Genomic DNA, 15,221 nt, shown 5'->3' on the forward strand with positions numbered 1-15,221 from the left:
ACACTTCTCATCCTCACCCTTCCTTCAGTCCACCCTTTGAAAGCTTTGTTGCTCTTCTGTTCTTTCTGGGTTCACTTTAACTTATCCAGTTCCACTAAGACGTATAAGGCAATAGCACCATAGAATGATGACAGGTCAGAATATGGCAGTCACCCTGGCAATGACACCCTGAAGAGCCACAGGAAGATAGACTCCTGGACTTGTCCAACTTCAATTTGCTTGACTTTTCGGCAGAGCATCCCCCCTCCCCATGACACAGGTCTTTTCCCCCTTGTGCTTCCATTGGGGGCCAGGGGGATTCCATTTATTCTCCAGAAGAGGGGAGAGGACAGTCATATTAAAGTGGAAACAAATAGTAACTTAATGAACTGAGAGTGGCAGACAACTAGCCAGGGGAGATCTCAAGATCATTTTAAAAATGTAATTAATTTTTCTCTGACGTGTATCAGTGTTTGGCCTGCATGTGTGTCTGTGCACCGTGTGTGTGCTTGGTGCTCACAGAGGCCCAGAGAACTGTTCAGATCCCCCAGAACTCGAGCTGCAGATGGTTGTGAGTTGCCTTGTGAGCTCTGGGAATTCAACCTGGCTCTTCTGGAAGAGCACTTACCCACTGAGTCATTTCTCTAGTCCCAAGATTTTTTTTTTCTCCCTTCCTAGAATACCTACCAGAGTTAGACCCCATTCCAATGAAATTTGGTCCTACTTTAACTACAACTGATTCCTTTGGCCCCTGAAACCTGATATGCTCTGAGCTAACCACACACATTATAAAATAAGATTTTAGTCTTCCCATTAACAGCCTGATTTACTTGGTACCGATGACATTTATTGTAATTTTCAGGCATTTTAAACTATTAAGAAATTGGAGGTGAGAGCTTGTCTTTCTCCTCTTTCAAAGACAGTAAACACTCTCTTAGATTCTGACAATTAAAAACACTCTATTTTCTTATACAGTCTTTTCCAAGAGAACAGCCAACTTCCCTATTTCTGGGTGTTGGACATAATGAGGACTTGAGTCCCTTAAGGAAAGGCCTGAAATCTGTTAGGTGTATTATAGCAAAAAGAATTTGAGAACCACTGAGACACATGCTGAAATACACACAACTCAGAGCAGATTGGAAGCTGTGCTCAAGTGTACTTCAAGGTCATCAATAACTGTGCAGTGGAGCCCAGGATTGCTTCCCACAAAGGAGGGTGGAGAAGTGCATTTAGAATGCATACCAGCTTGTATCAAGCCAAAAGAGGAGATACTTAACTTGTAAGGGAGAAGGAGATACATTTTTTTGTCCTGCATGGCAATATCTCTCAGAAAAGAAATGAATGCTTTCTCAACCTAATGCCTTCCTTGGGGACTTTGAAGCCACCTAGCCTACTGTTTTGTAGAGCATGCCTTAGTAGTCATAGCATGGCACAACAAGTGTCACTGGGGCAATCAGAAAAGCTGGCACCTCCCTGAAATCCTTCAGGACCAAATCACAGGTTTCTCTGTCCCTGTTAGTTTGTGTCATGATGCTATCTATCCCAGCCCCATGGGACACTGATCTCAGTGAGAATTCAGGACACTGAGACTTTAGGCTAGAGTGCCTCACCACCCAGCAACACATCTGGGTTTAGCAGGTCTAAGAAGAAAAATGCCATGTACTACTTTTTGTATGGCCTCAGTTTTCCCTTGTATAGCATAATACCTGACCCCCTATGGTAGAAAATGAAGGTAAACTAAAGCCAAAGGATAGTCAGGGTCTTCATAAAGCAGGCCACCACACAGGAAAGGTAGCAGCTCCAGTCTCTGCTTGCCATAAAGGAAACAGCCATGGACATGACTATGGTGTCTGACATGGGATTTAAATCCAAATATGCCCAGCATCCCACAACCCCCCTTTGTAGCCTGGAAAGAAGGATGCATGGTTTGCCTACTTCACTGAACTATAAATGAATACTGAAGGCAAGCACTTGGGTAAGATGCTTTGTGGTTAGTTGAACACTGGCACATCAGGTAGAGTAGTCAGTGATCTCACAGAATACAGCAATTGCTGAGTGTCCTTCTTCTTGTGCTTTGGTCAACTCCAGTGATTTTCTAAATGGTCCTTGAATGGTGTGCCTGAGTCCCCAAGGGTGTCACAGTTTCAAGATGTCTTTGCTTAACCGGCAGGTGTTCCTGCTGCTTCCCCTTACCTTCTTTAGCCTGGAGTCATATCCCATCGCAGTTCGCATATTAGATATCAGCCCTTCCTAAGCACTGGCTCCCAGAGAACAGGGACTATACAAGGGTTTATTGTCTGCCTTCCAGCACTGAGCTGCTGCTTCTGGGGCCTGTCTTGGACACCTGTGAGGCTGTGAGTACAACTGATTCACATTTCCAATGAACTGAAACAAGTTGGCAGAATGTCATTTCTTTCTACCCTATCTGAGGCCATGTGACTTAAGCCATTCCCTACTCTGCATATGGCCATAGATGACATCAAAAATGCCATGAAAACAAGCTTGGGGGCCACTAATAAATGGTAGCAATTAGCTGAATTTGAAATATAGAATCTGCAAATATTGAAGGTTGACCATACATAACACTGTCTGGAAGACACTTGGCATCTACAGTAAGGAGGAAACACCGTGGCTTGTCATGGTGCCAACTTGAGGATGTGATGGGGAAATAAAGGCTGCAGTATGAGTTCAGGGCTCTCTACAGCTTTGGGTTCTGTTCTCCATAACATTCAGCTCCTAGTGAAGTGAATGCACATGATGGCAGGCATACAGTGGCACTAGAACAGTGCCCAGGGTGTCCAGTAACCTCTGTAGCAGGACACAGCCCAGGAGGTCTCAGTTCTCTGGGCGTATACTGTCTGATCACTGAACTAACTACTCATCAGCTCCTTCCCCTTGGCCTCTCAGAGTTAATGACCAAAAACAGCTCCTGCACAAGGTGGGTGAACAAGGGTAGGTTCTTGGCTTTCTAGGATGCCTTCCATCAAAATACAATTTTAAACTTGCATAGGATAAAATGCACGGAACCAAAGAGTTCTGTCTGAAAAACTTTAACATATACAAACTCAGGCATCCCAGGAAGACATCACTGCCTCCATCTAGAAGGTTCTCTCATCCTAGTCAGTGCTACCTATGGGTCTTGGTTCAAGTCAAACACAGAAGTTTCTCCTCCTGCCCTGCACTGGCCTGTCCTTTCCAGTGGGCACATTATGGACATGCGTGATTTAGAGAAACAACAGAAAGGATATGGGCAAAGCATAAGAAAGGAGAGGGCAAGGCGAACAGAGTTAATTTCTATGCTGGACATGATGCTAAGCTCAGGGATGCAAAATGACCAAGTTGTATTGTCTCTGCCCTGAACTTTCTTGGGGACCAGGCCTTCCCACCAACCTAAAGACAGGGTTTCTTTGTGTAGCTTTGGCTGTTCTGTATTTGTGCTGTAACTAGCCTCAAACTCTCAGAGATCTGTCTGCCTCTGCCTCCCAAATGCTAGGATTATGGGTGTGAGTCACCACCACCCAGCTGGGACCAGGCCTTTGATGCAATGATGGTGTCAGCACATTTGTCAGGCTTCCATGCTGGAAAAGACTCGATGCTAAGTGAAAGTGGCCCTTGCTGAGTGCGTGGGCAAGGACCACCCACTTGATCTTCATGAAGTAGTGATCTTCATGAAGTCTATGGCAAAGCATAAAACAGGGCTGAGTCTGTTTTCATAGTCATTTTTGACAGCCTTTCCTATGGTTGTAGGGAGTAAGATGATGGTGGTGGTAGTGGTGGTGGTGGTGGTGGTAGTGTGTGTGTGTGTGTGTGTGTGTGTGTGTGTGTGTGTGTGTGTTATAGAGACTGACAAAAAGAGCAAGAGGGTGAGAGAGTGCCATAGAGAAAACGCCAAAGGAAGAAGAAGCCTAAGGACAGGGCCTCTGCAAACAGGTGGCCCATGTCACTGAAAGAGCTTTTGTACCATGGGTCACAGGAGGGCTGTGGGATGGATATGCTGAAGAGATGATGCATCATTTAAATCCTTCTGCTGTCCCTCCCTCTGCACTAGTGAATGTGACAGAGTGCATACCTGCCAGCCCAGGGGTAAGGAGAGGTCCCCGTTTTGCACTCTTCTGCAGCCCCTGGCCCTGCCTATGGGCCTGTCTTCCTAATGACAAGGCCGGCAAACACAGAGCTGCCTATTTATTGAGCCTGCAGTTTTCAGCCTGGATTCCCAGGGCCTGTCTCTCTGTGTGAGCCCACCTGTTCTAATTTGGGCAAAAGGGAATAAAAGTCTACAAGCCCAGTCTGCCTTTGTCCCATCACAGCTGTCTCCTGTCCTGGGCCAGGAACACACCCTCCAGGCTTGGCAGGTCCCCAGCCCCCTTCCATCATCCCCTGCCTTGGCACCATTCCCAGGCAAAGAAGCCTATCTTTGTCTAGGCAGGTAAGGAGATCTCACCGCCTGTGGCACACCCTGCTCACTGATTGGCCCAGGTGCTACCCTTCCCAGGAATACTCATGAGTACCACTACTGCGAAGATCATGTACAGATTTACACGGCATCTCTGCCTCCACATCCTGCAGATTGCCTCTGTTAGCAGAAGGCTCAACCCACCCCAAGTATGTGACACAGGAGTTCAGTTCTTTCTTTCTGTAGTGTCTCGGCCACACAAGAGGGAGGGGGTAGAAAGGAAGATAGATGGAAGGAGAGTAAAAACTAAAGAAGCTATCTGTAGACAAACAAATTGAGATTCCATTTCCTAAGGTCTGAATATTGATGAAAAACTGCCAGCTTACACCTATGCTGTCAAAGCTAGAGGTTCAGATGTGTAGGAAGCCACTTCTCAGATACAGCTATGATGAATGTTACCTTGCCACTAGGGGCTGGGGTCGGACGCAGGGCCTCCTTCCTAGAGCCCCTTCTCCCCTTTCCTTCCCCAGGATTGGAGTGCTTGGGCCATCCATTATCAGAATCCCACCACCACCTCCTTCCTTGGGACAGGTTCACCACCAACCATGCAATGAGACCTTCTGTCCACAGGCCACCTCAGAAAGCACAGTGTATTTTGTTCTCTAATCAATATCCTTGGTCAACTCTTGACAGTTTGACTCTAGGATGTGAGTCATCCCTTGCTCCATGTAAGCATGTCCCAGAGCCTTGTCTTGCTTCTTAGTTTCTTAACACTAACCTATGTTAGTCTCTTTTAGGACTGTTGACTAAAAACTTTCAAAATCATAAGAAATTTAGGGTCTGTTTCTGCCAGCATATTTGTTTTGACTGACATTTACCAAAGGTTATCAGACTCTAGTCTAGAGAAAAGTATCAAACTATATTCTAGTACCTTCAACCCCTTTCCCCGTGGCTCACTAGCTACAAATTGATTTAAGAAAAGTTGCTTTTCTCTCCTAACCCTTGACTTCTTTCTAGTCCTGAGGGGAGAGGGGATATGTGTATGTGTTTGTGTGTGTGCCCATTCACAAGTTTAATAGATGCTGCATAATAAAAGTGTTGCAAATTAAAAATGCTGTCTTCTTGTGTAAATTAGAGAGAGGCTGTAGAGATGGCATAGTCTATAAAGGTCTTGTCAGACAAGCTTGAGGACCTGGCCTTAGCTCCCTGACTCTCATATAAAAAGCAAGGTGTGACTGTATGTCTCTGTAATCCCAGCACTGGGAGGTAAAGACAGGGGGAGACAAGGGGCTTCCCAGCTGGCCAACCTAGCTGAATCAGTGAGTTTCCCACTGAAGAGTCCTTGTCTCAAAAAATAAAAGGTTAGTATGCAAGGGAGACATTTATTGTCCAGATTTCTTTCATGTTTATATGTGCACACATGTATATGTACATCTAAGCACAAACATACATATACAAACATGCATACACAAGCATATAGTTCACATATATACAGCTTTATGGTTAGCTCACCAGTCTAATATCTTGGCTCCCTGGAGGCATTCCAAAGACCAGGGCTGCTTCTAAGGCTTAAATTTACACACACACATACATGGGGGGGGGGGGTGGCAGGGCTCACTGGTGCCTGTACAGAGAGGAGCAGTTAAGATTGCACAGCACAGAGTGTTTCCCTATACCGAGCCTGTTGTACCTTATGACACTAATGGACATGAAGACACCAGGATGTTTGATAAAGTGCATGATGAAGCTGATATGAACCTATCAAAGTCACTGTCACAAGGCAATGTCTTTCTCAGTACAGACTGTGTTAGAACTAGAATAGATCAGCTGGGATGCATCTTTGCCTTCTCAAGCTTCTCTTCCTACCCTCCTCTGCTCATGTGTCAACACCAGCCTACTCCCCACCTGGTATTTCATGTTTGCTTGGTCCTGTTACTTTGTGACAGCCCAGTATATCATGGTGGGAACATGTGGTAGGGAGGCCTCTTTACCTCATGGCAAAGACAGAAAAGACAATTAAAGAGCAAAGAGAGAAATGAAAAGGGCCCTGGACCCATGTACTCATCAAGGCGATTCCCCCAATGATCTAGCTTCATTCTACTAGGCCCTATATCCTAGATGTTCTGCCACTTCCTGGTAGTGCCATAGGCCAGGAAACAAGGCTTCAGCACATGAGACCCATAGGAATCACTGAAGACCCAAACTATGGAGCCATCTGGAGTACCACCTGACTTCTTTTTTCTCCTCCTCCTCTTCATCTTTTTCTGTTTCATTGTGGCCTGAGCATAGAGCTCCTTAATGATTGAGTTTCAGTATAGGCAAGGGCCAACCCAGAGTGATGAGGATTAGGATCATCTGAGGGTGAAGATGGAAACAAGGAGAGCCTGGGCCCACACTGAAGGGCCCGAGAAGACAGCCTAGATTGTCAGAGAGCCTGGTTTCATGCTGAAATCTGCTTGGCCAGCAGCACTGGGTGTTAATATTTTTCTGTGTGTGTTTTGGAATTAATTTCTAGTAAATGCAATCACCTACTCTCCCCTTCCCTCTCACTCACCCCCTTCCTTTCTCCATTCCTTTCCCTTCTAATTTTCCACTTGGCTGGGAATTCTCCAGCAGTGAAAGTTCAGGCTTAGGGGAGGGCGGAGGTAACTGCTTCATTAGAGAGGATAATCTCATTGGAGCCATTGGCTTGAATAATAACCCCTTGCAGGGGCCTGGGGCCTTTCTCCCTAGAGCTGTTAGAACCTCTGATCTAGGGCATTAAGGGCCCAGTGCACAGGAAGTAGAATGAAAATGGGAAGAAAGATATTTCTGTAAGGAAGACCTTAACTCGGGGGCTAAAGGGGGTGGGGGGAGTGTCTCTCCTTGGGGCCTACTGGTCACCTGCACATCTGTGTTTGGTACAGAGGTAGTTATGGGGATGACAGAGACAAATGGCTGAGAAGTCAATTGCATAGCACATATTTTGTGAGTCTACATAAGCACTATTTTTCCTATGTGGGAAATGGATGAAGCAGTACCCTGATGCCCCTACTGCAGAGTGGAGAACCTTGCTTTCCCAGGAACTGGAGCTCTTGTAGGAAGAAATTCAGGAACAGAAATGAACCCTTTTCACCTTTCCTAACTCTGGCCTGAGCCACTAGAAAACTACAGTCCTCAAAAAGCAAAAGGCTTGATGGACCCCATGAGATATCAGAAGCCATGGCCCTTCTCCTGTCATTATCTCATCACACTTAAGGTCACTTGTCTGTGTTTTTGGACCTTTGCAGCCTCCACCCTCCTGAACCATGCAGGATGGTAGAAATGTCAAAACATCCATGTCCATGGTTCTGATCTTAAACATAACTTTCCACTGAGATAGAGCTGAGTTCTCAGTACACTTTGACGGCTGTTAAAAAAAAAAAAAAAAAGCTAAAACCCATAGCACACTTTCGCTCTCCTGTTCTTCCTGGCCTCTGAGCCTCCCTTCACCTTCATTGTGAGGAAAACTGCTACAGCCATCCCTTCTCCCTTTGAAGTGCCTGATGAGCCATTCTGCTCAGGTGTAGTTTGGAGTCGTGGAATGAGGAAGTTAGGGGATTGATGGACTAACACCACCAGCTAACATTGCTGACGACTCTGTTTAATGCACAGGTGTAACTGCTTAGCACACGCTAGCCCATGAAATCATCGGGAACTCTTAGCTGTTTGATACCATTTTGTAGAAGAAAGACTGAGGCATCAAGATGTTAAGCATTTGGCCTTGGTGCTTAAAGTGGTAAATTACATGTGGCTTTCTATATTCAGCACTTGATAGAAGTGTGGCAAGATGCAGCCCTAGGAATCTGGGTAGCAGCAAGCAGTGCAGGTTAGGCTCATTCCCCCCCCCACTACCTTTGACCCTCCCCCAGCCTAGGAGAGTGGTAGAGCCCACCTGTTCCATTTAGTGACTTCTGGTGACGTTTGGCTTGAAACCAGCTTTACCCCACCTCCACCCCCACACTCTTCATAATTTAATCAAAGACATTTTTTTTTCAGACCTACTGATTACTCTTAGAAACAGGAACTTCAAAGTTAGGGAATCAGTGAATAATTGAAGCTGTTCTAGTTCTCTGGGTCTGCTGTTAAAGGGCGTAATAACACTATTAATAGCGATGTCAGTTCAGACAGTCTGGAAAAGTCCATAACATTAGCCTAATGGTTGAAGGTAATGGAGTTCTTGCTGAGGAGCTGGCCTGGTAAATTAACTTCTAAGACTTAGAGGCAGACATTCTTGTTGAGAGTGGTTTGCTCAAGCAGCCCAAGAAATCTGTGGGGACCATCCCCTCCCACCCCCAGACTCACTCCTGACCTTTTCCTCCTGGTTTGGGAGACTCTTGAATTTATCCCAGGGAGTTCAGATTTGTCCAACAAATATGCATGATAGTCAGGTGCTTTCTGATGGAGCCTAGAAGAATGGTGGAGAAGAAATGTTTAAAAAGCATAAGGATGTAAGAGAACCATTAAGATGGCAAGGAACATGGGTTTAATCTGCAAGGGGGTCTGGCCTCTCACTTCTTAGTCTGGAAGCTTCTGGAAGCTTCTGGAAGCTTAGCACAGTTCTAAGGAGCAGAGGCTCTCCGTTTGGCTGGGCTTGATATGGACTCAAATCAGCTGTGACCCAGATGAAAGAAGTGACCCATCCATCCTCTTCCACAGTTCCCTGACTTCTCAGCTGGGTTGTTCACAGGAAACTTAAATGGCATAGAATGCAAAGCCTTATCACCGTGAAAGCACACAGTAACTAGTGGTCACGATTGCATTATGTAGAGTTGGGTTGACTTCTGTGTCAACCATCACCTTACCTACTGTGAAGCCCTCCTCCTGTCTTAGTCTCCCTTTCCTACCCTTCCTTCCAGGGCAGCTTAGGATCTCACCTTTAGTGCTTTCCCATTAGTTAGCTAAACAGCTCTGAACTCAGAAGCCATTCCTCAACTGGGGCTAATGTGCCTTCTTTTGCTCTGACTGGGAGGACTACAGCTTCCTCTAGGACTAAGAGTTGGCCCACAAGCCACCAAGATCCCCTTTCTTCCTTTCTTTCCCATCCCACAACCTTTCTGGAAGGATGTTTTCTTCCCATGACCCCTCCTGATGTTGCTCCCTATCCTTTGTTACTGCTTTTTCTGTCACTTTGTCCAGACCTCCCTCAGTATCTCCTAACATCAGCCTTTTCTCTTTGGCCAAAAGATGCTAGGCATGCAGGGGTGATTTCTGGGCAATCCCATCTTGTTTCAGCTTGTCTCTCTGGAGCACCTCACCCACCTGTGCTGCACAATAAGATCCACATTCAAGAATGTCCATATCCTGGCCACTGGACACAGCTCTATATTTGTAAGGTTTATCTGACCTGGATTAAATAGTATTCCCTGAATTCATGCACAGACCTTATCTTTATGTGCATCTTTCTCAAGCCCTCATCAGTGAAGACCGTTAAAAGCCAAGGCCATACTGTCACACAGTACGCTTTATACAATACATTAAATAGTGACAGAAACTTTATTTAGCAGCTCCCTAGTGCCACAGAGATGGGGTTCTGATGCTGTCAGCTACTATCCTCTGTTCCTTTTATTCTCTCTGTCTCTCTCTCTTTCTCTGTCTTGCTCTTTCTCATACCTACCTGCATTTATCTCCATTGCTAGAATGTATGCAGGGGATTCAAAAAGTTTCCTCTCTTGAGAAACTCCTACTTGATAGGAGAGGGATACTTTTAGCTCAATAATCATCAGAAAACGTAAGACATTTAGATGGGCAGCAGTGGTGCACATCTTTAATCCCAGCACTCAGGAGGCAGAGGCAGGAGATCTCTGAGTTTGAGGCCAACCTGGTATACAGAGTGAGTCCCAGCCAAGGCCACACAGAGAAACCTTGTCTTGAAAAAAACAGAAAAAAAAATCTAGACTATGGGAAACTCTAGAGTGCTATGGGGGAAATAAGGAGGAAATTTTCATCTGCCTGGGGCTGGGGAAGGGGGATTATAGATACAAAAAAGCTAAGGTAGTTTGCACATCTAGATAGAATTAGATGGGTAAACAGGTATGGAAACCCAGACAGAACTAGATCTACCAGGCAATACAATATGTATTATCTACTATATTACATATATGGGAAGAAGTGAGGTTCGCTAAAAAGGGTGGAGTGTGTCAGAGGCTGTGGATAAATGAGACGTAGATTAGATATGACTCTATAGCTCTTCATGCAGTTTTGAAGGGAGTGAGGGGATCAAGATGACTCTCTAGTTTTTTGATAAGAATATTTAGAGATGGCTACCTTTCCAAAGCCAAGCATGATAGAAGAGGGCCAAGCTTGAAGAAGGAAACAAAATAAGCTCTTCAGGTTTAGATAGGCCCTAAGAGCTTCTGGAGGTGTTTGCTTTCTGGCCCAATCGATCAATATTGTGTGTTCTTGCCAGGTGCACCCGGAAGGAAAGGTGTGAGCGCTCCAGGGAACCCCGAAGGTTTGCCTCAGAGATGAAGCAGTGTGTTCGGCTGACAGTCCATCCCAACAACATCTCTGTCTCTCAATACAATGTGCTGGTAAGAGTGGGAAGATTTGAATCCAGGGAAGAACTCTCCCCAGAAAAAAAAAATCAAGGCCTCTCAGAGCACCTCTAGATTAGGGGTGGGATGTCAGTAAAGAAATGTCTGGGCAAGAATATTGAAGAAAAGATTCCACTCATAAGGATGAGAAAATGACCCTACCAAAGGTGATCAAGAAATACAAATTAAGGCTACATTGAGATTCCATCTCACTCCAGTCAGAATGGCAGTCATTAAGAAAGCAAATAAAAACAAATGCTGATAGAAACTTAAACTAGTCTAGGAATCATGAAAATCTATACAAGTTCTCCAAAATCTTAAAGTAAATCCTCCCCCATATGACCCAGATATAATAACCATCCTGCTATAGGATACTTGAACACAGATGTTTTTTACTGGACTATTCATAAGGGCTAGTGTGTGGAGCCAACCTAAGTGTCTGTCAACCAAGGGATGAATAAAGAACCAAGGTTTATATACACAAAGAGGTTCTTTTAAGTCATAAAGAAGAACACATCCATGTCATTTGAAGAAAAATGGTGCAACAAGATCATACTATTCAGTGAATTTAAATATGTTTCAGAAAGACAAATGCCATTTTTTCTCATGAATGGGTCCTAGATTTTGTAGAGAGACATAAAATTATATATTTACATAGGACATGAAAGTGGAAGCTATAAGAAGGGAAAAAATTGAACTAACAGGAGAGTGAGGGATGGAAAATGGAAAAGTAGTAGAGCGTGGAGTAATGTGCTCAAAATATATTATATATAGTCAGGAAAATAGCATATGGGCAAGCACAACAAACGGTGTAGTATTTTATTATACTCAAAAATCTAGGCAATGGCTCTTCTGGAGGTATCTCCACCCCTGCTCTCAAGCTGTACTATAGAACAACAATACTAAAAACTGCATTAGCATAGAAACTGACTGGTAGATCAGTGGAATCGAATAGAAGACCCTGAAATAAATCCACACACTTAGGGACACCTGATTTTTTTGTTTTGTTTTGTTTTAGCAGATTTTTATTCCTTTTTTTAAAAAATATTTTTATTTTAATTTTTATGAATTACACTTTATTCACTTTGTATCCCCCCATAAGCCCCTCCCAATCCCACTTTCCTTCCCTTTTCTCCACACATGCCCCTCCCCAAGTCCATTGAGAGGGAGGTCTTCCTCTCCTTCCTTCTGATCATAGTCTATCAGATCTCACCAGGAGTGGCTGCATTGTCTTCCTCTGTGGCCTGGTAAGGCTGCTCCCCCATCAGGGTGAGGTGATCAAAGAGCAGGCCAATCAGTTTATGTCAAAGACAGTCTCTGTTCCCATTACTATGGAATCCACTTGGACAGTGAACTACCATGGCTACCATTGTGCAGGGGTTCTAGGTTATCTCCTTGCATGGTACTTGGTTGGACACCTGATTTCTTGACAAAGATGCCAAAACCATTCAATGGAAAAAAGAGAGCATCTTCAACAAATGGTGCTGGTCTAACTGGATGTCACATGCAAAAAAATGCAAATAGATCCATACTTATCACCTTGCACAAAACTAAAGTCCAAGTGGATCAAAGACCTCAATATAACACCAGATACACTAAACCTGTTAGAAAAAGTAGGGAAGAGCCTTGAACTCATTGGCACAGGAGACAACTTCCTGAACAGAACACCAACAGCACAGGCTCTAACAGCAACAATCAATAAATGGGGAATCTCATGAAATTGAAAAGCTTCTGTAAAGCAAAGGACACTGTCCTCAGAACAAAATGACTGCATACAGATTGGGAAAGGATCTTCACCAACCCTATATCTGACAGAGGGCTAATCTCCAGAATATATAAAGAACTCAAGAAGTTAAACAGCAACAAATCAAGTAATCCAATTAAAAAATGGGGTACAGAGCTAAACAGAGAATTCTCAACAGAGGAATATCGAATGGCAAAAAAATACTTAAAGAAATGTTCAACATCCTTAGTCATCAGGAAAATGCAAATCAAAACAACCCTGAGATTTCACCTTACACGCATCAAAATGGCTAAAATTAAAAACTCAAGTGACAACACATGCTGTAGAGGTTGTGGAGAAAGGGGAACCCTCTTCCACTGCTGGTGGGAATGTAAACTTGCACAACCACTTTGGAAATCAATCTGGCGCTTACTCAGACAATTAGGAATAGTGCTTCCTCAAGATCCAGCTATACCACTCCTAGGCATATATCCAAAAGAGGCTCAAGTACACAATAAGGACATTTGCTCAACCATGTTTGTAGCAGCTTTATTTGTAATAGCCAGAAGCTGGAAACAGCCCAGATTCCCCTCAGCTGAGGAATGGATCCAGAAATTGTGGTACATCTGCACAATGGAATATTACTCAGCAATGAAAAACAAGGAAATCATGAAATTTGCAGTTAAATGGTGGGAAATGGAAAAGATCATTCTGAATGAGGTATCTCAGAACCAAAAAGATACACAGGGTTTATACTCACTCATTAGTGGATATTAGACATATAATATAGGATACATCTACTAAAATCTGTACACCTAAAGAAACTAATCAAGAAGGAGGACTCTAGCTAAATGCTCAAACCCCATACAGCAAGGCAAAAAGGATGAACATCAGAAGAAGGAGAAAACAGGGAACAGTACAGGAGCCTGCCACAGAGGGCCTCTGAAAGGTTCTACCCTGCAGGGTATCAAAGCAGATGCTGAGACTTATGGCTAACCTTTGGGCAGAGTGTGGGGAATTTCATGAAAGAAGTAGGAAATAATAAGACCTGGAGAGGACAGGAGCTCCACAAGGAGAGCAACAGAACCAAAAAATCTGGGTACAGGGTTCTTTTCTGAGGCTCATACTCCAACCAAAGACCACTGATGGAGATAAACTAGAACCCCTGCACAGATATTGCCCATAGCAGCTCAGTGTCCAAGTGGGTTTCATAGTAATGGTAACAGGGACTGTCCCTGACATGAACTTTGTTCACCTTCCCCTGAGGGGGGAACAACCTTACCAGGCCACAGAGGAAGACAGTGCAGCTACTCCCAATGAGACCTGATAGACTATGATCAGAAAGAAGGAGAGGTAGACCTCCCCTATCAGTGGACTTGGGGAGGGGCATGTGTGGAGAAGGGGGAGGGAGATTGGGATTGGGAGGGGAAAAGGGAGGGGGCCATGGGGAGATATAAAGTGAATAAAGTCTAATTAATTAAAATTAAAAAGGAAAGAAAAATCTGGCAATGGGTATGTACTTAGCTACCCATTAGCCAGCTTGAGATTAATTGATATGTAAGTAAATATGTAATTATAGAATTGGGCCATGTAGCAAGGAGTATTGGCAATAATTTCTTTATCTACAAAGGGAACTATATAGGTACATTGGGAGAATGTGATAGAGATGCCGAGTTAGTGGTTGGTGTTCTTATTTTACCAGATGGAAGAGGTGGCCCATCAGCCAGCCTGGTTCTGCTCAGAATAATTCTAGCACACAGATCTCCTAAGTGTTTCCACTTCCTGGGACCAAATGCACTCAGACCCTAGTGGGTTTCTTTAGTCTGTCTACTTTCCACTGCCTACTGCATATTCTTGTAACAAGCTAGTCTATATTAATAATTCTCCTCCTTTGTCTGTCTCTTTCCTTCCTTCTTCCTTCCCTCCTTTCCCCCCTCCTCCCCGCTTCCCCCATCCTGGCTGGGCTGTTCACAGCTGGTCCTAGAGACATACAATGTCCCGGAGCTGTCAGCAGGTGTCAACTGTACCTTTGAGGATCTGTCAGAGATGGATGGGCTGGTAATAGGCAATCAGATCCAATGCTACTCCCCTGCAGCCAAGGAGGTGCCCAGGATCATCACAGAAAATGGTGAGCAAGTGGTCCCAGGAGGCAGGGCTGGGTGGCATACTCTTCCTTGTGTCTGGGTTGCAGAACTCATGACTGATGTGGGGTATTGAGGGAGCCCAAGGGCAGGAATAAGTGAGCAGGAGTGATCTGATGGTTCAAAGGGATAGAAGTGAGATTTTTCTCTTTTGCCCTTGGAAATTAACTGGTACAGCCCCTCTGTCTCAGACCTAGATTAGGAATCAAACCTCTACCTCATCCAAGATGAGGAGCGGCTACAGAGAAGGTAGGTAGAGGCCAATCTGGAATAGTAATGGCTTTTAGCTGGCTCCTTTTAGCTGGCCTGGAGGGACAATGGAAGAGGGGAGCCAGTTGGGAGGAAGGATATGATGGCTCCATAACTCTTTGCTCACACTCACATGACTGGGTCCCTGATGCTAGAGCACTTTCTCCCCACTCTCCCACACA

General features: G+C 44.6%; 1 protein-coding gene across 1 annotated transcript in view; it reads left to right on the forward strand.

Moving 5' to 3' along the window:
• Window positions 1-15,221, forward strand: part of Plxna4 (plexin A4) — a 455,563-nt gene that overhangs the window by 345,088 nt on the left and 95,254 nt on the right. Inside the window, exons 6-7 of the mRNA XM_060380221.1 lie at window positions 10,800-10,923; window positions 14,624-14,777. Of these exons, the coding sequence (XP_060236204.1) occupies window positions 10,800-10,923; window positions 14,624-14,777 (278 nt within the window). The remainder of the gene's footprint in view (window positions 1-10,799; window positions 10,924-14,623; window positions 14,778-15,221) is intronic.

Source organism: Meriones unguiculatus, chromosome 3 (assembly GCF_030254825.1).
Source record: "Meriones unguiculatus strain TT.TT164.6M chromosome 3, Bangor_MerUng_6.1, whole genome shotgun sequence".
Classification (NCBI taxonomy): domain Eukaryota; kingdom Metazoa; phylum Chordata; class Mammalia; order Rodentia; family Muridae; genus Meriones; species Meriones unguiculatus.